The sequence below is a fragment of the Vicugna pacos genome, chromosome 4 (genome assembly GCF_048564905.1).
Source record: "Vicugna pacos chromosome 4, VicPac4, whole genome shotgun sequence".
Lineage (NCBI taxonomy): Eukaryota > Metazoa > Chordata > Mammalia > Artiodactyla > Camelidae > Vicugna > Vicugna pacos.
The window spans coordinates 52,184,457-52,210,808 of NC_132990.1; the positions used below are offsets into that span (position 1 = coordinate 52,184,457).

The following is a 26,352-nucleotide window of genomic DNA, read 5'->3' on the forward strand; positions in this document are numbered from 1 at the left end:
AGAGCTGGAGGAATCATGCTCCCTAACTTCAGACAATACTATAAAGTTACAGCAATCAAAATAGTATGGTACTGGCACAGAAACAGATCAATGGAACAGGATAGGAAGTCCAGAAGTAAACCCACACACTTACGGGCAATTAATCTATGACAAAGGAGACAAGAATATGCAATAGAGAAAAGACAGTATCTTCAACAAGTGGTGTTGGGAAAACAAGAAAGCTACCTGTGAAAGACTGAAATTAGAACATTCTCTAACACCATATGCAAAAATAAACTCAAAGTTCATTAAAGAACTAAATGTAAGACCAGATACTATAAAACTCCTAGAGGAAAACACAGGCAGAGTAGTCTTTGACATAAATCACAGCAATATTTTTTTCGAACCAGGTCCTAGAGTACAGGAAATAAAAGCAAAAATAAACAAATGGGATCTAATTAAACTTAAAGCTTTTGCACACCTGAGTTACCATCAACAAAACTAAAAGACAACCTACAGAACAGGAGAAAATACTTGCAAATGATGCAACCAAAAGGGAGATTTATAATTTGACTGGGTACTTCCCAAATAATACAAACAGTATTCCAAATTTCCAAAATAAACAAACAGTTCATACAGCTTAATACCAAAAAAAATAAGCAACCCAATCAAAAAATGGGCAGAAGACCTAAATAGGTATCTCTCCAAAGAAGACATCCAGATGGCCAACAAGCACATGAAAAGATGCTCAATATTACTAATTGTTAGAGAAATGTAAATCAAAACTACAATGAGATATCACCTCACACCAGTCAGAATGGCCATCATTAAAAAGTTCACAAACAATAGCCAAGACATGGAAACAGCCTAAATGTCCATCAACAGATGACTGGATAAAGAAGATGTGGTATATTTATACAATGCAATACCATAAAAATGACAACACAACGCCATTTGCAGCAACGTGGATGCTCCTGGAGAATGTCATTCTAAGTGAAGTAAGCCAGAAAGAGAAAGAAAAATACCATATGAGATCACTTATATGTGGAATCTAAAAAATAAAAAAAAGTCCACAAACGATAAATGCTGGAGAGGGTGTGGAGAAAAAGGAACCTTTCTACTCTGTTGGTGGGAATGTAAACTGGTGCAGCCACAATGGAGGACAGTATGGAGATTCCTCAAAACACTAGAAATAGACTTTCCATATGATTTAGCAATCCCACACCTGGGCACATATCTGGAGGAAAAAAATAATTCGAAAAGGCACATGCACTTTCAATGTTCACAGTAGCACTGTTTACTATAGCCAAGACATGGAAACAACCTACATGTCCATCAACAGATGACTGGATCAAGAAGATGTGGTATATATATAAATGAAATATTACTCAGTCATTAAAAAATGAAATAATGCCATTTGCATCAACATGGATGGACCTGGAGATCGTCATTCTAAGTGAAGTAAGTCAGAAAGAGAAGGAAAAATACCATATGATACCACTTATATGTAGAATCTTAAAAAAGGACACAAATGAACTTATCTACAAAACAGAAACAGACTCACAGACATAAAGAACAAACTTATGGTTACCAGGAGATAAAGGGGGTGGGAAGGGATAATTGGGAATTCAAAGTTTGCACCTCCTGGGGAGTGATGGAAATGCTAGCTATCTTGATTGTGGTGGTGGTTTCATCGGTGTATACATGTATTCGAATTCATCAAATTGTGCAGCTGAAATATGTGTAGTTTACTGTATAGTAATCATACCACAATAAAGGTGTTAAAGAAAAAAAAATAAGATGAAGGCCTCAAAAGGGATATTATCACAGAGACAAACTGTAGGCTCTCAAATCCCAAAGTCAGTCATGTTGCACTAGAATGTCCATTAGACACTCCAAAGCAGTCTCTGCAATCCTATTTAATTTTCAGTTGAAAAACTAAGGCCTCAAAAATGAAAATCATTTGCCCTAATGACTGTGTAAGTAAGCAGAAGAATCAACACTAACACTCAAACTTACTTTTGAGTTTTAACCAGTATTCTCTGATGCCTTCCTATCTGCCATCAGGCAACCAAAAGCCAAATCTGTGCTCACTGATAAGATTACTGACGTTTTTCCTAGGCTATTGCTATTCCTTGGACAGGCAAGACATATGTTCCTCACAAGCTTTGAAACACTATTTGAGGAATTTTCCTCAGTCTTTACCTCACCTTTGTCTTGGTTTCTGAGACAGCAAGAGCGAAGCTCTAGGTCAGCACTATCCAACGACACTTTCTGTAACAACAGAAATGTTCCATCATCTGCTTTGTTCAATACCGTAGCCACTAGTCACATGTGACTATTGTCCCCTTGAAATGTGGCTACTGTGACTGAGGAATGGAATTTTATATTTTATTCCATTTTAATGAGTTTAAATTTAGAGAACAACTCTAGATAATTGTAACTTCAGTCATTATAACTGCATGTGATCCACTCATGGTTCTTACATCCCACCTACTGAACTTAGTAAAACACTAATGGTAGAGTCCTATAGAAATAAAAAGGGTTTCAACTCCTTTTTCCAGGGTCAAAAATTCTTCTGATTCCTAAAAAACTTTTTCTAAAATCTCTTAAATCCAGTTATGAGTAATCTTAAGGAAGAAATGGAAAAAGTACTGCCACTCTACTATTCACCCAACAGTTTTCTTAAGCTCCAATACTAGAATGTTTTTTCTGAAATGATTTCTTCCTTCTTTTTCACTGCTTTTCTCTATTCTATTAGTAACATTTGTGTCTCCAAGATCAAGTGACTGAAAACCAGACACATTAAAATACAATGCTCTAGGTTCTACATAATGAGAAAAGGCACAGGGCTGGAGGAATCATAGAGACCTGGATCATAATACCACCAGGGGAATCAAAACAGAATTTGATTTCAGTCTTTACAAGGACAGAACCAAGACCTGAGATCCATGGCATTACACAAGAAACTTCTCCAAAGTGGCATTTCCCCCAACTCCTCTAAAATGGAGTAATCGGAATGTTGGTAAGAATCCACTAAAGACCATGATTTTTATTTTGGCTAAGATAATAATGAGCTGTTCTAATGGAAACTGGCCAAAGGGTTTGCCAGCTTCTTTAGGGCCAATTCTGACATCTGGCCGTATCAGCAAGCCAGACAGCAAGACTTCTTTTTTTAAAGAAAGAAAGAAAGAAAAAAAAAAAAACCAGGTGTCCAATTCATGCTAAAGTTTTATTAAGTTATTGAAAGGTATAACTGTTCTTATTTATTCCACTCAAGACTGAAAATTAACCCATCAATTTAACCTTTCAAGGCTCGACTCTCATCTTCCTTCAAGACTTCTCTGAATCTCCCAGTAAGAAGCAATTTGTTTCTTTCAAATTATCTACAGCTGTACTTCTCATACTTTAATGGCCATATATCAATCAGCTAGGTACATTGTTGAAGTGCAGATTCTGAATGAGTAGGCCTAGGGTGAGGCACTGGAAGAAGCTCCTAGATGATGCTGAAGCCAGGGGTCACCACCACATCTCTGAATGGCAGGATCTAGAACCCACTTCTACAAATACCTTAAGAGCACCTAACACTTTCAATTTGGAATTCTAATTATTTATATATACAAATTCTACCCCCTACTGAATTATAAATTCCTTGGAAGCATGGTATGAATCGCAATTATCTTTCGCTCTTCCATAGCAGATGGCCCACAGACATCCAAAGTGACAGCAGAAAAGGAAAGAATAACACCAAAAAAATAAAGTTCCTTCAGCCTGGGCCATAGGTAGTTCTTCTCTATGAAATCAAAGGTAGGCTAAAGAGCACTAAATGCTGTGAAAAGTCAAACTTTATTCATTTAGTCGGTTAAATGAAACACAGTGCAACAATAATCAGTACCAGAAAAGCTATAACCAAAGCATGCTATTCCTGACATGGGATAAAAGGGCAAGGGGGCACAGACCTGCAAAGCTAGCAGATTTTTTGAGGAAATACCCAATCAAATAATAAATCTACTAATTAGGGGAGTTAGAGGAATATCCTTTTTTAAAAATAAGACAGACTACACACAAAAATCACTGAATCATAGAAGTGACTGTGCTTACCTTACAGACTGAAACATTTAGTTAGGCGATTATGGTGTTAAGAATATGGAAGGGGTGGAACTTGTACACTGATGCCCTGACATGTAGTCCAAAATTCTTTGCACTATGCTACCTCTTAAATGGACACTAAATTAATAGACAAAGGAATAACACTTTCCACTGTTTTCAACTGCATCTTGTGAGTACATTTATCCTGAATTACTAGAAGAAGTAACAGTAAACAATTTTTGAAAAGGGGGAAAATAACATGAACACATACATATACATACATAGGAATATAAATGGTCATTAAATATGAAAAAAATGTTCAACTTTGGTTATAATCAAAGAAATGTAATTTTAAATCAGATATTATTTTTGGTCTACTAAACTGGCACAGACTACAAAAACACCCACTGTACCTACAGTGTGAGGAAGTGGGCATATTCATACACTGTTGGGAGAAATAAACATTGGTACAGCTTTTCAGTAGGGCATATTTGTACTATGAATCAGAAATTCTAAATAACAGACATACTGTAGGATCCAAGAAATATAATTCTAGAAAAGTAATGAGGATACATTTGGAGATGTGCAGTGAACATCATTGTGTGCGTACTCTTGTACTTTTTCCATAATTGTGAAAAACTGGAAATAACCAGTAACCTAAATGTTTTAACAAACAATGAAGCAAACTATAGTGCATCTAAAAGTTGAACTACTATAAAGCTATTAAAAGTCATGGTCTACAGTATGGAAAAGGTTTTCAGTAACTGTGAGAATTACGCATCTTTTCCAAGGCTTTTACAAGTTTTAACCCATCAGAAATATTACTGAATTCAGATAGGGTAGTATATTCCAGTGCCTCTCAATCTGGCTGCATCACAAAATCCACTAAGGAGATAAAGGATTAAGAACTCCCTGTAAAAGAACTCAAACGGCCTATTTACATTAAAAAGTTCAATCATACTCATATTAAAAGAGAATCAAATTAAAATGCACTGAGATACCTTTTCTCACTTATCACATTGACAAACATGCAATCATTTTAACATCAACCTTGTTAGCAAGTATGGGAAGAAGTCTCTTTCATTGTTGGTGAGAATTCAAAATGGCAAAACTCCAGCAGAGAGGAATTTCTACTATCTAGGGACATCTACAAAGTTACAAATACATTTATCATTTTCTTAACAGCTTCAATAGGAATCTACCTCAAAGATACAGTAGCAAAAATAGTTCTGCAAAGATTAACTTGTACATATGTATTTGTTACAGCAAAAGAATGGAAACAATAGTAGACTGGCACTTCCACACAGAGGAGCAATAAGCTGTTTAAAAGAAACAAGGAATATTTCTATCCTGATCTCTAGGATACACTTTAGAGTTTAAAAGGAGAGAGGGGTAGGCTGAGAAAAGTATGAATAGTATTCTAGAGCTTATCAAAGGGGAGGGAGAAACAAATATACACATATGTAAATACAAGTAGATTGCTTATATTTTCTTTTTAAAAGGAAGAATTAAAAATTGAAAAAATTTTTAAAAGTTTTTTTATAGAAGAGGAAGAAAGAGTAGAAGAGACAGGGATACAAGTTAGCCTTATGTAATACATTAGTTTGTTTTATAGATTTGGCACTGGGAGCAGTAAAATTTACATAATTATATATTAAAAGATAATTTTTTAACTAAAAGTTGAAAGCTAAATGAAACAAATTAACCTAACTATATATTGAGTTGGTGGTTAAGACCATATAAATTTAATTATACATTTATAGTGAATAAAAGGAACAGAGAAACATAAAACTACACCACGAAGATATAATTAGTAATATCCAGAAAGTGTGAAACTCTGTAGGACAGAGGATCTAGTTTCCTTAATAATAAATTACCAAGGGGAAAAAAATGAGATAGAAAGAGAATCTACAGATTTATAAAGTTTTATAAAAAAAAACATATAAGCCAATTAAAATGTATGGATTCTATATGGCTCCTGCTGTGAACATTCAATTGATTAAAAAAAAATTCTTTGAAACAGTCAGGAAAATCTGAACATTGACTAGGTATTTGATGACATAAAGGCATTTCTGTTAACTTTTCTAGATGTGATAATGGTATTCTGGGGTTTGTTTTGTTGTTTAATTATCTTTAAGAGAGACATACTAGAGAAAAAAATAAATCAACTGGGAATTAAAAAAAAAAAAGCCAGTGTTCAGGTCCCATAGATATAACTAGCCTGTATAGGGCCTAGATAACATTGTATTAAAACTGCTCCAAGAGATTCTAATGAACAACCATGTTTTGTAAACCACTGACCTGGCAAGTCACGTCAGTAAAATAAATAATTCACTGAATCACGAATGGAACTACATGTCTCCAAAAAGTACTCTTCTTGAAGACAGGAATCAGTATTTATTATCGACCCTACCGGCTAAAATTGACATCTCTGAATTCTACTGTACTTATTTTTAAGAAATTTATAAAGAGTTTAATTAAATGATTACTTAACTCTCTAGCTGACTTAGTTTCCTAACCTAAGCGAACTTTTCTTGGCTTCTTATACATTTTGAACAAACCAGGAGTAATAATGGCAAAAACCTTAAAGTCCAGGCACAAGGCAATTTGGGCTACTAACAACTTACTATCTATACACATAACCATCAAGGGATTAAGAAGAAAGTGTCTTTAATAAAGCAACTGGAGTGGAGTGTTACAAATTTCTTGTCCATGTAAGAGGTTACTTAGGGTATATCAAACAACCTCACTCCAATTTAGTCTTACTTCTCTTATCTCACCTTTTCAAAACTTGTACACAACCAATACAGGAAGAACAACTGCTAAGAAGTAACTAATTGAAGGGGAAAATGATCACTGTTAATCCTGCCTGAATAAATCCACCTCAGAAAGATAAGCAGAAAAGGGCAAATTAATAAGTAACTGATTCTTTGGTTAGAGTGATAAATAAAATATTTCCTTAACTTATCCTGTAAACTGCCAAGTAATGATCGTAACAGAGCAAAATGAAAAGATAGTGCCAAGATACATTTGGTCAGATGCTTTTTTCTGATTCAGGCAGCTCTCCTTAAAAGCACACACAACTGGGAAGCAATTTCCCAATCCCAATATTATATAGATGGGGCGTTAGCAAAGAAACGCTGCTGTCCAGCATTCAAATCATCCACAAAATATGAAGAACAGATAAACGGCAGAGATTATAAAGTTCAAAAACTAAACTTGTAATCACATGCATATCTAATGGATCCACTCAAACCATAACAGAAACAATATATATAGTGAGGTATCGAAAAGGTATCAGAAGGATTGTGGCCTCTTTGCATTTGCCAGGTGACTCAAATTTCTCTTCTGACTTAACCAAAATCAGTGTATCAATACTACAACCTCACTTCATTCAAGACATGTTGCAAATTCAGTGGAGTTTAAAAATATTTAAAGGCAGTGGCAGTGTTTAATAAAGCAAGTCTGAAATAATTCATTCTCTAAGGCCTTGACTTTATATATATCTACACATAAAAGCTCAGGAGAAAAAAGTTGTCACATTGAGCTTTTATGTTTAGCTACCCATCCCAGAAAGGCTTTCTAAGCGTAGAATATGTCCCCAAATGCTTTTGAGATCAGGAGAAAAAAAACTACCTGCCTGCAGAAATTTAGGGTTTTATGTTTCAGCTATCTTTGAACACCACTAAGTCTTAACAGATCTAGTTCTTTAGGGCACAGGTATAGTTTCCCAGAATAAATTGTGGTAAGAGAATATATGGCTTTTTAGAGCAGGCCATTTAAGAAAAAAAATTATCTCAGCTAGGTGGGAACTTGGACATTCAATGGCTTTACGTGGGAAGGAGTAAATATGAAGTCTGAGAGGGGAAGTTGGAGGCAGGAGGAAGAAAGTACGTTGGGGACAATAAAGCATACATTTTTTAGACAGGTAGGATCCTGAGTAAGCAAGTTCCATCACCAGAATAGAATTACCAGTTCAAATTGTGATCAGACAGATGTTCTATAAATATTCGCTAACTATTATATGATTATTAAAACTACTTTGGTAAATACTGTGTTCAAACTGAATCTAGCTGAACTTGTAACTCTGGTTTACTAAACTTTTTCTTGGTCTTTGTTTTCCAGTCTACTAACCTTACAGTCTAAAATGTCTTCTACTCCTCTGCATTTACTTAGAAAGATAAATATACAAAATGTTAACTAGATTTTAGAATTATTAGGGAAAAGATTCTTTTTTATGTTTAACAGGATTTGTAGGTTTTCTATAAAAAGCATGAGTTATTTCAAAATAAATTCTTTCTCCTTCTTAAGCTTAGTTCTTATTTTAAGTAAGTTTAATTTAAATTTACAACCAATGAATCTGATATAGTTTTCTTATTCAGTATTTCAACTTTTCTTTTCCAGTCTCTTTAAGATATTTGCCCTTTGTACTTTTTACAACCTAAAAGTAATTTCTAGCAGACAACTCATAATTCTGGCCATTTTATGGATAAAGGAAAGATTAGTATGCATTACCCTTAAAGAGAGTGTGGTCTTTAATAACAAATAAGTATTATTCCAGGCCTTCTAAAAGGAAGAAACCTACAGCATACAATGCAGTCACCAAGAAACAGCTCTATACAGAATATTTTCCTCTACAGAGAGGTCACTAATTACTGTAGACTTATAAGAAGTGACAGCAAGGCACTTTATCATTTAACATTACCACATTTATATACAACTTTTAGTTCTCTAAAGTACTTCAATATCCCGTTTAGTTTTTTATAGTATTTTCCTCTGAAAAGGCCCAAGTACGGGGTCTGGCTTTTGCATACAACTTGAAAATCACAAAGAAAAGAGAGGAGAGAGAAGGGAAAAGGGAAGAGGGCGAAAAAGAGAGAAATTATTCCAAACACAAATATTAGAAATTTAACGTGATACGGTAGAATAAGCATTGTGAGTCAAGACACCTGCTTCAAATCCCAGTTCTGCTGGTAACCTGCTGTATGACTTCCTATGAGTGACTTAATTATGTTTTTTACACTATAAAGAGTAATTTTGACTTAATGTTCATCTTAAACTTCGCTTTTAAAAAAATCTACCACAATGAAAGTATTTTCAAATACTGTATTATAACAGCTCAGTTAAAGGTACATTATTTTGCCATATTGAGTCAGTCCTTCACTTTTGTCAATTTGACCTGCAGTCTGGATTACTTAGGCTGCACACTCAAGATGTACTTTGGAGGAAGAGGGACTGGGGGAAGATTCCTTTACAAGATGGGATGGTGCTGAGCCGGTGAGGAAGTTAAGCAGTAAGTGCCTATGTATGCAGAAGACCTGGTCGTTCACAAATCCAGAGCACTTAAGAACAATTCTGCTTAAATTTCGGGTTCGGGGCGCGGTATAACAAGATTTAAGGGAGGCCCTGCGCTGAGGCTTTCTGGTAATCACAGCCTCCACCCTCCAAACCTTTACTCCTCCAGTGGACACCAAACCAGTTTTCCAGTTCCGGGTTCCCAACCAATCGCATCAAGCCACAACAGAGGGCTCCGCCAACCCGGGCACCGTTTCAGAGCTCTAGAGCGAGATTCACAAGACCCCAGCACCTGTCGGCCCCATACTCTTCCCAAAGGACGGGGTGGGAGGAAAGAGTAGGTCCATGGACGGTCCTTCTGCAGTCAAGCTACCACCAGGCCCATGAGCCCTTTACACTAAAACAACCTCCGAACTCCGGGGGAAGGGGCGCTCCCTGCCGTGACCCTCCCACAGACCCTTCTCCCAGGGTCAGTTCTCCTGTTTACAGGTCCCAACCTCCGACCGTGGTTTCTCAGGCCTCGGGAACCCCGGGCCTGGAAAGCGGGTAGACTGATCCCAAGAATGAAGGCAGAGGGAGAGGGTGCACTCCTCGCCACCAGAGGAAAAGATAAAAAAGCAGGGGTAGGGGCAGCTGTGAACCTCTTGGCGAGAGCGGGAGGCCGTCCGTGCGTCTGTCGAAGGGTCTGTCATTGCTTTACTCACTCACCAGGAGCAGCAGGGAGCATCTGAGGTCGGGTAAGGATAGGAAGACGGCAGGATTCATGGTAACGCCGAGGTCCGCGGCAGGGACGGGCGTTGGCGGCTGGGACTGGACAGGGTTGGGTTGGGTTGGGTTAGGAAAGGGCTGGGCTCCGGGAGCCGGCGGCAGCGAAGGATTCTCCCGGCAGCTGCACCTCGTCCTCTCGACCCGGAGCTCCAGCAGCGAACACCCGGGACAACTTCCAGAGAGGCCTCGCACACCCTCACTTCCGGGTCCTGCCCACTTCTGAGCACATAGGGAAATGTAGTCTTGCGCCATTCTTAAAGAGCACGTCATCGGGCACCCAGAACTCTTTTCCCATCAGGCTCTCGGCCCAAGTCCACCGAGTCCGCTGCGCGCGGGGCCCTGTGGGATAGAAAGGGCGGAGGGCGGGTGTACGTCTGTGCTTCAGAAAATGGGGACTACAATTCCCAGAAGGCTGTGCGGTCGAGAGCCTCGGGCGGCCTTCCGGGGGTTCCGCTAGTTTCCTCGCAGTGGGCTCTGTTCCAGCCGGATGTAGTGGCCTGGCCTGGCTGGAGGGGCGGCCCAGCGAGGGTCGTGCCTCCTGGAGCCGCCCCCAGGACGTGAGTCCTGGAGGAGGCGACGGTGAGTAGGAGGGGGCCTGGCTGGGGAGGCGCCCATCGATCTGCACTGCCTTGACCCCTGCCTCAAACTCACGGCCGTCCTGGTCTGTGGCCTGAATCTCTATCACTGGCCTCCTCTCCTGCTGCTGCTTCTTTCTACGCTAATTCCTGCATCATAAATTTAGAGCCACCTCTCTGGGTTTCAGTGGAATGTGTCTATGACTTATCCCTAATTGTCTCTTTGGGCTCCTGTAAGGAATAGATATGGCATGGAATGGGAAAGCACGTAGTAAACTGAAAAGCTTTGTGGGAGAGTGATTGCTACTAACGCATGGATCACTCCTACAGGATAATTGCAAAATTCGTTAGCCAAGCAGTTGAGGAACTTAACCTGGCCCCAGTTAGCTCTCCAGCTTCATCTACAAACACCCAGCCAGGTTCACGTGCCCCATGTGGTAGCCACACAATCGCCACTACATAACAAGGAGGCATTCGGCTCCCTTCCGTGGTTCTCCCTATTGCTTGCCTTTGCTTCAGCTTCCCTGCTGCCTGGAATGGCCCTAACCCTTTCTCTACCTGGATAGCCACCTCACATATGTCACCATCTCTGAGAACTTAACCAAACAACCAACACTTTGGTCCTAATCAATATTACTATTCCTTTGCTTGTGACTACAGTACCACTAGATTTCTATAGTTACAGTTATTAGAGCATTTATTACACTGGTTTGTTTTGTAATTAGTTAATGATGATGATACCTTAGCGTTTTATAGCACTTCATAATGAGCAAAGTAGTTTTGGTCTTCATCCATAAAAAATTTACAAAAAGCATTAGCGCTTAAAAAAATACATTTGAGCTATTTTAAAAAAAAAGGATTCTCAGTCTGACAAAATTAAATAGTGATAGAGCCAAGGCTTTTAATTAGGTCTCTTCTCTCCTAGTCCAGTGTTCTTATCTCTGTACCACTAAGCGACCTCTCTGACAGAGAGATAGAAATGAGGAATTAAAAAAGAGCAGAGACTCAAGAGTGTGAACTCATTACTCTAAGAAATAAAACTTTGATCCTGCTCACCCTCTGGACTTAACACCCAGCCTATGACTTTTCATTCAACAGATATTTACTGAACACCAGCTATATACCTGTTACTGTGCTAAATGCTAAGAATTATGAAATGAAGTACATATAAATATATACAACTGAGATCATTTTTGGTGGATTTTTCAAAAGGTATGAAGAGTTTTTTGTGATTCTCATTCTGCCTCAAACTCTGATCACTTAGAATCTTAAGTGACAGGCATTAGAGTTCAGAACTGTACCTAGCACATAGTTGGCACTCATCTTGTTGAATAAATCAACATGGTCTACCATTTTCATGTTTCATATTTTACAGAAAATCAGAACTGAGGTAGCTTAAGTGTGCAATACATATTATTTTTTTAAATTGAAATATAGTCAATTATGATGTGTCAGTTTCTGGTGTGCAGCATGTTTCAGTCATATGTATACATACATATATTTATTTTCATACTCTTTTTCATTATAGGTTACTACAAGATATTGAATATAGTCCCCTGTACTATACAGAAGAAATTTTTTATCATTTTTATATAGAGTAGTTGCACACTGCATATTATTAACAGAACTGGACCTTGAGCCCAAGTGCAATTACTCCTCTACCGTGTTTGCACATCCACCCGTTTTGTAACTTCTTCAAGTCACTTCAATATAATCTGCATCTGACTGGTTTTTCTGACATGACAGACACGCTCAGATACGACAGAAGTGTCTGAAAACGCCCATGGATTTTGCCAACATGTTAACTCAAATTGTCAGCAAAATAAAGACATGGAAAGCTGACCTTTACTAAAGTTAGGGAAGTACTTTCATTCTAAGGCAGAACTTGAACCAGTAATCCTTGTCAGTGACAGCCAATTACTAGCTCATCAGTTGTGATAAATTTATCTTACAAAAATCCTAGATCCTTGGGACTTACAGAGACTGGAGTGACACTTTTTGGTAAAATCAGAAGAGGGCTTGCTTACCCTTATGGCAGATAATAACTGTAACTTATTAACAGCTGCTCCCTTTAGGTAAGTGTGCTCCAATTTGCCATGATCACTGTGACTTCCCATGTTTCTTGCATTTGTTACCTCCCTGATTCTTGTAGACGTTCAACTTTGGAACTTGGATATAGCGTCTTAGCTTTCAGAAGGAAGTGTAAGATTTGATGCAACTACTCCTCCTTCCTTCCCATCGGATGCTTGAATTCTTCCTGCTGCACTTCTGACTAATCTAGCCTCTGCTTAAACATACTTATGACAGGGAACTCACTATTTCCCATTGCAGCTAATGCATTTCTAGAAGGTTCTGTCAAACCATATCAGACTACCAGTCAGAGCAGAATTTTCCATAATGAAACATGGTTTACTCTAATGATATGGTTTCCAAGTAAGTTCCTAAGGTCAAGATCTCTGACTTGGTATATACCATTTCCCTGGTGGACACAAGGAGAGAAAAAAAAATTCCTCCTTTTGTGGACATGAAAGAACGAACTAGGCATCTTTTAATTTAGCACTTGAATTTAGTTAATTCTAACTTGACAGTCAAGTTCACATCATTCTATTTTGTGGCTTAGTCATCACCTTTATTCCCAATATCAATTCTGTTGTTTAGTATTATGTGGAATCAAATCAGCTATATTAACTTAGCAAGTCACTGAGGCTTTTGAACCCTGTGTCTAATGGTAAATATTCAGCTTTTTTTTTCCCTCAGCCCTTGAGGAGGGTCTTAGAAGCATCTGATCTTCTCATTTTACAAATGAGCAACTTGAATAAAGGGTCACCTAATTTGCCATCTTATGGAAATTCTAAGACTAGGACTGTAAACTTTTAGAATCCTTGTGAAAATTTTCTAGTAAACCATATTTATAACATCCATTTAGAACTGATGAGATCGGTTTCAGAAATGTTACCTACAGACGTTTAGTAGTTACATCGTTGTTTCAGGTGACTCCAGTTGTTGAGAAGACTATGAACAAGTCAGAGAGCTTGTTCTTTACTGGTTCCTCATTAGCGTCCCAAGTTCATGCTGCTGCTATTAATGGAGATAAGGGTGCTCTTCACAAGCTCATCGTAGGTAAGTTCCAAGCTCCCCTTAAATACAAAAGCTTTAAAAATAACTCTTGTCCTGAGGAGGTTTATTCATCTTAGTTTTAATTTGCAATTTACTTACATATTTTAATGGAAATACATTGTTATTTACATTTTGTTTCGGGGCTTGGACAAGAATTATTTCCCCAAAAAAATATGAGTTAAGATTAGATGAAAAGTACTTGAGAAATATCTGTGTATTTGGCATAGAATCTGAATATGTACTCTAAGGCGTTAAGAGAATTCAGCTCTGTAATAACAGAGATCTGGAATGAGATACTGGATAATGATCTTTAACATTTAATATATACCCAGAGTCCTAATGTTTACAGATAATTTAAATTTTGATGATTTTAAATTGATTCAGTGTTCTCTCTGTCATTGATTCAACTGATTGAAATTGATTGAGTTTGCCTTATCATATATATATATAGAGAGAGAGAGAGAGAAATGTCCATTATGGAAGTTCTAGAGAATAAAGTGAATAGGAGAAAGATGGTATTCCAAGACAAAATGAGTGAGAATTATCCAGAATTGTGAAAACCACAGATCTACATGTTCGCAAGTCATTAGTCCCAAAGAGAATAAATAAAATAAAAATTTCTATTTGTCATCTCTATGCACATGTCTAGTACGTCATGATTGACAACCTGGGCTTTGAAATAAAGTCCACGCTACTTGAACTTCCATTCCTGTTCCTTCAGAATTTATTTTCACCCTACATTTCTGATTTCTCCAGCAACTTCTACCCATGCACCCTCACCCCTGGCTAAGCTTTCTGTTCTTCAATATGACATGAATTTTATCTTTACTTTTCTCTATACATCTGTTCCCTCTCTCCTTTTCTACCTTCTACCCCTCTACCTTCTCCTCTACTAAACAAACTCAAACTCATCTTCAAAGACAAAATCCTTTTACCACATACTCTACAAAGATTTCTCTTTCCTATCAGAGATGTGATCCTCACTTCACCTCAGCTATCTACAGTTGGATACTCCTTGGAACTTGACATCTTCCACACCTCTGAATCACTCATTCAAACATTCCACTGTTCACCTAAAACTCTTTTAGTTCTAGTTCATTTACTAATGAGAATAATAGTTTTTCAACATCACTGAGACCTCCAATCCATTATCTACTCCAGTTTTTATCATCAGTCTCTTTCTGTCTTTACTTTCTTCCTTATTCAGCCTGATTCCATAATCTATTATTAAAATCCTTTCTCTCAGAAAAATTCTCTTTTCATCTGTTGCACCTGGCTATTGCAATTCCAACTCTTGATGGATCTAATCCATCTACTTCTGCCAACCCCTGAACAATTTAACCTGTCTAGAAGATTGGTAACTCCCTAAATTCATGATTATCCACTTCAAAGGAGCACTAAGCCCTCTCTGTTCATCATACCACATTTCTCCGTGATGACTGTTTCATACTTCTCACTGTACTGCAATTCGGAAGGCCAGCTCTCCCTCTCCCTTCTCAGCTAATGCTTTATGCTCCCTACCGAAAATGGAAACATTAAATAGGAACTCTGCCCTCTTTCAGCATGATATCTACAAATCTACCTACATCTGCACCCATTTTCTTCTCTCTTCCTGCTGAATCAGTAAATATCCCTTTCTGTCAAAGGTCAGTTCTTCCACACATACTCTGTATTCTATTCCATCCTATCTTCTCAGGGATCTTGTTCCTTTTTTTTTTTTTTAACCTCTGGTTAATACATCTTCAACCTTTTCTTTTATTCTGTGTTCTTCTCCACCAACATTTAAACATGCTCTATTAACTCCATTATTTAAAAATCCCTTTCTTGGTCCTTCATCCCCCTCTGGGTATTGCCATAGCTCTCAACTTTTCTTTGTAAGTGTACCAGTAGATGGGCTAAACTGCTATAACCGTGACTTGACTAAGATAGAATTATGTCTCATTCTCATTATAGTACAAAGGCAAGTGAGCAGCGTAGGGTGGATAGACATCTCTGCTTGACACAACCATCCAGGGAAGCTGCTAGAGTTCAGCTTTGCCATTCTCAACATGTGGCTTCCATCTCCGGGCAAAGGCAGAGTCTTTCACTGTAGTCATAGCCCAGCCCAGCCAGTAAGGGGAAAACAGAGAATGCAGGAAAGCAATTTGTCATTCTGGAAGTGGGTGGACTTAGAGCCACACCCAGGACAAAAGAGGCTAAAAAAATCTCTCCCTGATTGGCATCATGCCCAGCTAAAACTCAGGGCACTCAGTTCCCAAAAAGAGGAATGAGAGAATGGATATGGGGACAAATATCACTCTCTGTCACCAACACCAAGCTTCCTGAGCCATCTGCGCTTGTTGTCCCCACTTCTCTACCTCAATCCACATTTTACTGAAAGAAAATAGGCCCCTACTGCATCCTTCCCTTCCCCTTGGAGTAATTTGCTGTCTTGACTTTTATGGTAATAATTACATTGTAGATTTACCACCTAGTTATATATCTTGAACACTATACTTTAGTTTACCTTTTTTGGACTTTTTTTTTTGGCTTAATGTTCCATGTTTAGTTATGCTAAATATTGGGTGTTCAGTTATGTCATTTTCCTGCTTTAAAAAACTCTTTAATTGCCTCCCATTGTCCTTGGAATAAAATCTAAAAGCATACCTGTACCCCTTTCCCTCTCCAACCTCACATTTCACCACTCCCTTCCTAGAAAAACCTGCTTTCTTTTCATTTCTCAAAACTGCCAAGCCCTTTTCCATATCAGGGCTTCTGCGTGAAATACTGTTCTCCCCATCCTCTGTCTGACTGACCTTTATTCATCCTTCAGATCTCAGTATTAAGGTCACTTCTTCGAAGAGGCCTGCTCTACTCATTCAATCTCAGTGAAGTCTGTTCATTGTGTCTTGGAACTCTGTAGTTTCCCTTCACATCATAACTGTGTATTTATGTGTATGACTATTATAATGTCTTTCTCCTCTATTAGCTGGTAGCCTACATGAGTAGAGACTAGGTCTGTTTAGTTCATTATCATATCCACAAAATCGAGCACAATACTGGCACACAGTAAGCACATGAGAATTATTTATTGAAGGACTAAATAAATATTCTAATCATTCTTTTAAGTATCTTTCCTCCCAAGAGTCTATCATCATCTAGAGGGCTGAGATTAAATCTGAATTGAATTGTATTGATTTGAATTGAGAGGCAAGTTAGTACTAAATTGTAACTTGGGTTGGGAAAAAAAAATTTAAGTCAGAATTCCTTAAGAAAACATATCCTATAAAATTAATCTTTTATTATTTTCATATGAAACACAACCTTCAAAAAGAACAAAGTGTGCAATATGCTGTGAATTGAAAGCACTTATGTAGGCTAAATCATAAAATTAATGTTACAGAATAAAACTTGAAATATTCCTGTAATTTTATACACCCTAAGAAAAAATTCCTTAAAAACAAAGAAGCAATCATGATGTGAAATAAGTACAGAGCTGATAAATTTACTTATAAATTGGTTCCCTATGCCTTTTCTCATTTTGTTTAAGGAACCCCCTACTCATTGCTGACCTAGTGCTGTAACACTGCTCATCTTTTAAGAATTCTGCCATTTTTGTCTTCTGTGCAAAGACAGTAATACCTTTGTTCTGTAGTAGTTCCTAACATTAACATATTCCTACCAAAATAATACGTTATCTTTTGGTATTAAGATACATCTTAAATTTCAGTGCATCTTGTGCATTCTTTTATGTAGCTCACGTGATGATCTCTACCTGCATGCTATTTCTCTTTTCTAAACTAGTAACGTAGTACTACAGATGAATTTTTTTCCTTCATTCTTTGCTCACCAACTGCTCAGTGAATTCATTCACTTCAGCAATTTCTGTTTTCCCATCTCTGTTTCCATGGAGAAGTATGTCAGTTATGTGTTTGACTCCATGGAAACAGATGAGCATCTCTTTCTACATACACAACTAATTAAATCGGACACTTTCTGTGCTGCCCATTGTCCTAAAGGAGGAGCGAAGAGGCTTTCCCTGAATGAGACATCATTTTAGTAGCAATTTTTAGTGTTTAAACCTAATAGAATGGATTAAAGTTTTAACATAACTCATTACATCCTAGAGTCAGATGAATTAGGGCTCAGCCCTAGGCCCTAAAAACATAAACAAATATAGTAAAATTTTTACATGCTATGCCTATCATTTATAGATATGTAGCTTTTTCTCTTAACATCAAATTCATATCACTTAATTGAATAACAGAGGCATAGTTGATAACAGAATTCAGTAGATTCATTTTAATAATATTCAATGTAGTGTAGTAGAAAAGATATGGATTTTAGAATCAGAGAAACTCGAGTTTTGAATTCTGGCTTTGTCATTTATTAGCTGTATTATCTTGGTTAAACCGCTTAATCTTTTTGACCCTCAGTTTCCTCATCTGTATAGTTTATGATACTTTGCCTATGGGACAGTTAAATGAGAAAATGGCTGTAAAACACCTAGCATCACACCTGACACGTAATAGGCAACAGAACTTCATTACTGTTATTGTTATCTCCGGTTGGATTTACAGTAAAATAATCAAATCTTAAATAGATTCAGAAATGTCTCAAAGTGCAAAAGCTCTAAATGCTAACAAAGAATTTTGGTTTGGTTTTGTTTTGCCTTGTCTGTCTCATTTTTTCCCTGAACGGAGGCACTGGGGATTAAACCCAGGACCTTGTGCACGTGCTTTTCCACTGAGCTATACCCCCCATCCCCTAAACGTTTTTTAAATGCCCACAAATGCCTTCCCAAGATTGTGACAATATGAAAGGTGTGAAGTAAGAAGTAGGTGAAAACATGTAAATGTATCTTTGATGCCACACAGAGGTAACATTTTAGAACAAGAAAATAAGATGTCAGTAGAGAATGCTGGATTTACTCCTGTTAGACAGTGTGGCGGCATAGCTGTTGTGTAGAGTGGCAAATTGTCACTACAAGTGACAGTCCTTTCCTCTAACCGCTAGAGTTGGAGCTCTGGTTTCTGCACATACCAGTCCACACAGAGATTCTTCTGCTTCAGCTAGCCTTAAACTAACCGAATGCAGTAGAGCAGTGGCTTTTCAGTCATGGTTCCAGCTCAGCTTTCTGAGCTATGTTCAGACTGAGCACATGCAGAATGCCAGCCCCACTTAAGCAAGCACCAATTGGTCGTGGATTAGAGGCTATCTCCACAGTTGGCGGAATAATTAAAACAACACACTAGCCAGCTGCACCCTACATTAGCTGTTCCTGATAATGCAAATTTAAGGGCACTGACATCCAGTGAATATTAGTTTACATCATAAGCCCTACATTTGTACCACGTTGCCATTACTGAACACTTGAAACAATAAATCATTTCATTTGATCATTGAGATAAGCTGTCCTGTAGACTGGACAGATATTGGCTGAGTATTGTAACTGAGGGAACTGAGGGAGGCAGTAGGGCAGGCAGACGAAGGAAGAGGCCTCTCTCAGTTACTCTCTTTTAGCCAGGAAGCTCCGAACCTGATGGGATCCTCACCACTCAGAAACTAACCATAAAGCCACTGTGCCCCTGAAGCAGCTCAAAACAGGAGCTACCTGAGGCTAAATGCCGCTTTTTCTAATCATAACTAGAGGATACATGCTTTCAGTTACCTCAGAAATTTTCCTTATAGGCACAACATATTGGATGGTGGTGACATAACCCAATTAAATCTTTTCTGTTGGGAAGTATAAGTAACCAATTAAACAAAAACAAACTATGTCAGGAATTGAAGAGAAGGTATGCGGTGTCCCTATATCCTTCGGCAGACTTGGTAAAAGCAGAGCAATTGGTGTCCAAGGAGGTAGAGGGACGGACCCTATTAACCCCATGGCTCTGACTTGACTTCGGCCCTAAGAAACCTAATTAGTAAGGATTATCCTGACGTGTGATGGTTGCCTCCCCTTCTGACATGTGTTCTTGTGACTACATTTCCAAATCCTGTCCCTTACTAAAGCTTCCAAGGAAGAATCCCAACTAGGGGGAAATTATAATATCAATTACTGTCATCTTGCTAACACTAAGTACTACTGTCTTTGCTTAATGCTAACATATAGGATGCTGGTGGAGAGTGCCCTTTCATCGTGAAAGGCAACTAGAGACCAGCTTTACTGCCGCACTTTCTCTGTATGCTCCAGAAGGGCTCAAATGATAAAAAGGATCGTACTTTACCTGTAATACATTTAATTCTGTTAATGAGTTTCTATTTAAATGACTCCCTGTCTGTAAATGCAGTGATAGACTCTCTAAGATCTTCTGGATTAGATATTGGGAGTCTTTGTAGAAAGACTAATACGTAGCACTGTGTGCCCACTAGGAAGACTTGTGCATAGTGGCTTCTATTATCAGATGTGTTGAATCAAATTCAAAATTTGCCTCCATCTTCAAAAGCCCAGATTTAAAAAAAAAAAAGAAGAAGAAGAAGAAGAAGAAATAAGAAACACTTGCCTTTTCCAGGAGTTACTATAAGGCTCTTTCAAATTTCAAGAGCAATGAATGACCTTTCTTGCTTTAATACCAGCGTACATGGAAATATGGCTTTGCAAAGTGAGTTATCTGAGAAGCTACAAAGTACTTCTGGATCCCAGTATATCCAAGATTTAAATATATGTTGAAATATTTGTATTCAGACACACAGATTCGTTTCAGACACAAAACAACCCAGACGGAAGTGTGACACCTATCTAGCATTTATAGTTCCTCAAAGCAGGTATTTCATTTGGTCAGTTTTCTTCCCCCATTAGAAGTTTATGCCTAAGCACCTTTAAAGTAACTGGCTTCCCTCATGCTCAATTCATATATGATTACCCTCAGCCAGTATATGAGTACCTGATCCTTGTCTATGATGAAAATAGCAACTTTTTTTTCATTTAAAGTTCACGGCAGGAGCCATGGTATCTTTTTGTTGTTGTTGTTTTTAAGTGAAGTTTATGCGATTTTAATACAGTAAATACAGTCAGTTTTACCCTTTTGTAGTGTACAGTTATTTAATTTTGACAAATATATGCTCATGTGATTACCACTGCAATCAAGATGCAGAACAATTTCCTCACACTCCCAAATTCCCCCATGTCCCCTTATCATCAGTCGCTCCCCACATCTTAGCCCCTGGAAACCACTGGTCTGTTTTCTGTTCCTGTAGTTTTACCTTTTCCAGAATGCCATGTAAATGAATCATACAATATGTACCCTTTGAGATGGAGTTCTTTCACTTAGCATAATGCATTTGAGATTTTTCTGTATTATTGAGTAGCTCAGTAGTTCATTCCTTTTTGTTGCTGAGCAGTGTTCTATTATATGAATGTACTACAGTTTCTCTTGTCATTCTCCCTTTGAAGGATAATTGAGATGTTTCCAGTTTTTAGCAATAATAAATAAAGCTTCCATAAACATCCACATGCAGGTTTTTATGTGAACATAAGCCTTCGTGCTTTTATTTCTCCTGTGTAAATGCCTGGAAGAGATTATTGGGCCACATATTAAGTATATATTTAACTTACTAAGAAACTGGCAGTTTTCCATAATGGCTATACCAATTTGCACTCCTACCAACAATGTGGAGAGTTTAGTTGTGCTACATGCTCACCAAGCATTTGGTATTGACAACTTTGGTTTCGTTTTTATTTAAGCCATTCTGCTGTAATGGTATCACGTTGTGGATTGAATTTGCATTTCCCTGTGTATTAATGATGTTGAGTATCTTTTCATATGCTCATTTGGTGAAATGTCTATTCAAACCTTTTGGATGTCTTTTAATTTCATTATCTGTCTTTTTATTATTCACTTGTAAGAGTTCTTTATTTATTCTGGATAGAAGGCTTTTTCAGATACGTGTTTTACAAATATTTTCTCCTAATTTTTGTGACTTGTGTATTTATTTTCTTAACAATATCTCTCAGAGTTTTAAATTTGGATGAAATTCAGTTTATTAATTTTTAATGGATTGTTCTTTGGTATCATATCTAAGAAATTTTTGCCTAACTCAAGGTCACAGAGATTTTCTTTCACCTTTGTTTCCTTCTAAAAGTTTTACATTTAAATTTGTTATTGATTTTGAGATAATTTTATATATAGTGAGAAGTATAGGTTGAAAGGTTTTGCTGGGTTTTTTTTTTGTTTTTACATATGAGTGTCCAATTTTTTGGTACCATTTGTTAAAAAATTAGCTATTGATATACCTTTGCACCTTTGTCAGAAATCATTTGATCGTATATGTGAGTCTATTTCTGTACTCTCAACTCTGTCCTATTGATCTCTCTCTCTCTATTTTTTGGCCATTTAACTTAAATTGTGAATTTATGGGCGTAAAATTATTGTTTATAGCATTCCCTCATTTTCCTTTCAATATCTACAGGCTCTATAGTGATGTCCCCGCTTCAATTCCTGATATTGGAAACTTCTGTCTGCTCTTTCTTTAATGATCAGTCTGATTGGAGAGTTATCAATTTTATTGATATTTTCCAAGAACCAACTTTTAGCTTCACTGATTTTTCTCTAGTGTTTTTTCAGATTTTTAATTTCATTGATCTCTGTTCTTAATCTTTATTATATACTTTCTCTGACTGGGATTAAATTTACTTTTTTTTTTTTCTAGTTTTTTTTTAGGGGGTTCCTAATGTAGAAATATAGATCACTGATTTGAAGCTATTCTCCTATTAGAAGTATTCAATGCTGTGTGTTTCCTTTTGAGCCCTCCTCATGTGTAGGGTGGAAATCTCACAAAAGCATTTTTATTTTCATTAATTTAATTATATTTTTAAATTTCTTTGAGGTTTTCTCTTTAACAAATGAATTATCTATGTGTTGTTTAATTCCCAAATATTCAGTGATTTCCCATTATCTTTCTGGTTTTTTTTTTCTTTTTAAAAGTATTTTGTTTGTTTTCTTAGGGGGAGGTTATTAGGTTTTTATTTATTTAACCATTTATTTTAATGGAGGTACTGGGGATTGAACCCAGGACCTCATGCATGCTAAGCATGTACTCTACCACTAAGCTGTACCCTCCCCCATCTTTCTATTACTGATTTCTAGTTTAATTACATTATTGTCAGAGAACATACTTCGTATGAATTCACTTCTTTAAATCTGTTAACCTTTGTTTTATGACCCAATCTGTGGTCTGTCTTGGTGAATGCCCCCATGGGTATTTTACAAGACTGTGTGTCTGGCTGTCAGTGTGAAGGAGTAGGAAATTAACTAACTTCCCTGTTGCTGACACTGTTTGCTGATTCTTTCTGACTGAGGAAGCCTGCATTTTGCTTTCTCTCCCTTACTGGTTTTCTGCTATACAAACCCTCAAATTTTCCCTTACACTCAATGACTTTAACCAGGAAGGAGACAGTGGGCCACCAATAATCCCAGAGAAGTGGACAGACTCTCCAGAGTTCCTCCATGACATCAGGAAGATCATCAAAGTTAAACAGAATGCAGCACCCTGTAAAATGCCCTGATTGTTATCACCTTTTCTGTTTCATCCAGTTTTCTATAAAACCTCAAGACCCCAACCCCAAGATGGATTCACAGTGTCTAAGGCATGAGCCAGCCATGATTCCCCTTTACCTGGCAAAGCAATAAAGCTGTGCTTTTTTAACCCTCCCAAAATCTGCCTCCAAGTCACAACCCTTTTTCAGGGTACAGAGGCCAGCTTTGCGGCAACAAATGGATAACATGTTTAGTAGAAACCCATACATTTTAGCTATGACCCCTCACACACTCCTCCTCTTCCCCCTCCAACCCCCAACCCTAGGCAAGTGTTGGATATAGAATTCTGGATTGACAGTTCTTCCCCCTCCTCCTAACACTTGAAAAATATTGTGTCATTGCTTTCTGGCCTCCATAGTTTCTCATGTGAAATACCCTGTAATTTAAATTTAGTTTTCAGAAATTTGATTTTTGACTGGTTCAGTATGGAATTCTTTGGGTTTATTTTACTTGAGCTTTCCTCAGCTTCTTAAATCTGTAAGTTTGTCTATTTCACCAGATTTGGGCAATTTCCAGCCATTATTCCTTTAAATATATTTTCAGCCCTTCATTCTTTTTCCTCTCTTTCTGAGACTCTGAAGATATAAATGATAGATTCTTTGTCCCACAGAGCTCTGAGTCTCTGTTGATTCTCTTTGTTTCTAACTTTTCTACCAGCTGTTTAGACTGAATAATTTCTGTTGGTCTGTCATCAATTTCAGTGATTCTTTCCTCTGTCATCTCCATTCTGCTATTGTGCCTATTCAGTGAGGTTTTTATTTTGGTTATTTTACTTGGTTATTTGCTTATTTATTAAGTATTTATTATTCCATAATTTTCATTTGGTTCATCTTGTATCTTTTTCTCTTTGCTGAGCCTTTGTATTTTTCCATTTGTTTTAAGAGCATCCATAGTTGCTTGTCAGAGCATTTTTATGATAGTTGCTTTAAAGTCTTTGTCAAATATTGGTGCAGCCACTATGGAGGACAGTATGGAGTTTCCTTAAAGAACTAAAAATAGACTTGCCACATGATCCAGCAATCCCACTCCTGGGCATATATCTGGAGGGAACTCTTAACTTGAAAAGATAAATGCACTGCAGTGTTCATAGCAGCACTATTTACAATAGCCAAGACCTGGAAGCAACCTAAATGTCCATCAGTAGGTGACTGGATAAAGAAGTTGTGGTGTGTGTGGGGATGTGTGTGTGTATTTATATAATGGAATACTACTCAGCCATAAAAAAGAATAAAATAATGTCATTTGCAGCAAAATGGATGGACCTGGAGATCATCATTCTAAGTGAAGTAAGCCAGAATGAGAAAGAAAAAATCATACAATATCACTTATATGTGGAGTCTTTAAAAATGACACAAATAAACTTATTTACAAAACAGAAACAGACTCACAGATGTAGAAAACAAACATGGTTATGGAGGGGGAAGAGGGTGTGAAGGGATAAATTGGGAGATTGAGATTTGCAGATACTAACTACTATATATAAAATAGGTAAACAACAAGTTTGTACTGTATAGCACAGGGAACTATATTCAATATCTTGTAGTAATCTGTAATGAAAAAGAATATGAAAATAAATATGTGTATGTATATGTATGATTGAAACTTTATGCTGTACACCAGAAATTGACACATTATAAACTGACTATACTTCGATTAAAAAGAAATTTCCTATTCTAGTAGATCGGCAATTTGTTTAGGTTTAGACTGAGCATTTTCTTCCGATTTTGTGGACTGTGGCTCAAATGGCAAGTTATTTTTCAGAACTCTTGCAAGTTATTTTCTTGTCCCACTTCTGTGCTCCCCAGGCCAGTTTAGAACCTGGGCAGAACCTCAGTATTAGACTGAGCATTTTCTTCTGATTTTGTGGACTGTGGCTCAAATGGCAAGTTATTTTTCAGAACTCTTGCAAGTTATTTTCTTGTCCCACTTCTGTGCTCCCCAGGCCAGTTTAGAACCTGGGCAGAACCTCAGTATTAGACTGAGCATTTTCTTCCGATTTTGTGGACTGTGGCTCAAATGGCAAGTTATTTTTCAGAACTCTTGCAAGTTATTTTCTTGTCCCACTTCTGTGCTCCCCAGGCCAGTTTAGAACCAGAGTTCAATTCTCAAAGCTTTTGCTACTTTGATTCTGGTCAATTTCACATAGGGGATGCTCAGAGTTATCCATGGCATCATGCACTGATTTAAAGAACTGCTTCCTCCAGCTTCCTCCTCTCTATAACTCTTCCCCTCTCTCTAGTTGGGAAGGGGTAAGATACCACCTCATTGCTATCCTTTGCTTAATTCAGGACACAGTGCTTCATAAGGCTCCTCCCCACAGTCTCTGCAGTATCCAATGGGGAGGAAAAGAGGTACAGTTTCTTTTGTTGTGTGTGCTTTGAATTGAGGAAGTATAGTCAAAAGAGTTCACTCCTGCAGAGCTACTCTCTTCCCAATATTTTGACTGGAGAGAGTAGGCCTCTTGAGGAATTTTGTGTGTGCCAATTGGTTTTCTAGTGGGCTACTTTAGCACCCAGGCTGGCTATATATAGGAGGCAAAAAAAAAAAAAGGAAAAGAAAAAGAATGAATTCACTACCAGGTTGTTCCTCAAGTTTCTTATTTCCCTAACCAATCTGCCTTCTCTTCACCACTTTTGCCTGGGGTGTTTAGTTATATATTAGCAGGAGGATCAGGGTAGTATGCACTTGCTCCATATTGTCTACAACAAGAAGCCAACCATGATTCATTTTTGTATTTCTCAAAAACATACCACAATGCCTAGTGTATGGTCTACACTGAATTAGTATTTTTTGACAAAAGGAGTTGAAGGGGGAAAATAAATAGCTTCACATCTCAAAATGTTAATTTAGCACAACATAGTAAAGAATTTTAGCTTCACCACCCATTTTCAGTGTAATGTGAACAAGCTACCTAACTTCTCTGAGTCTCAGTTTCCTGTAATATAGTGATGGTAATACCTGTATCGTAGGGTAAATAAAAATGAGATAACATATTTAATGCATTTAGCACA

General features: G+C 37.5%; 2 protein-coding genes across 6 annotated transcripts in view; one reads left to right on the top strand and one right to left on the bottom strand.

Moving 5' to 3' along the window:
* The window catches only part of ERP44 (endoplasmic reticulum protein 44), a 72,329-nt gene extending 61,977 nt beyond the window's left edge, over positions 1 to 10,352 (bottom strand). Inside the window, exon 1 of the mRNA XM_072959814.1 lies at positions 10,072 to 10,352. Coding sequence (XP_072815915.1) covers positions 10,072 to 10,128 — 57 coding nt within the window. The 5' untranslated portion in view covers positions 10,129 to 10,352. The remainder of the gene's footprint in view (positions 1 to 10,071) is intronic.
* Positions 10,353 to 10,508: 156 nt separating this feature from the next.
* The window catches only part of INVS (inversin), a 122,396-nt gene continuing 106,552 nt past the window's right edge, over positions 10,509 to 26,352 (top strand). The window contains exons 1-2 of one of the 5 annotated variants that reach the window (XM_072959827.1): positions 10,509 to 10,710; positions 13,697 to 13,826. In XM_072959827.1, coding sequence (XP_072815928.1) covers positions 13,721 to 13,826 — 106 coding nt within the window. In that variant the 5' untranslated portion in view covers positions 10,509 to 10,710; positions 13,697 to 13,720. Of the gene's footprint in view, positions 10,711 to 13,696; positions 13,827 to 26,352 lie in introns of those variants that run through there. The other 4 variants (XM_072959826.1, XM_072959830.1, XM_072959828.1 and 1 more) reach the window with 4 other exon arrangements.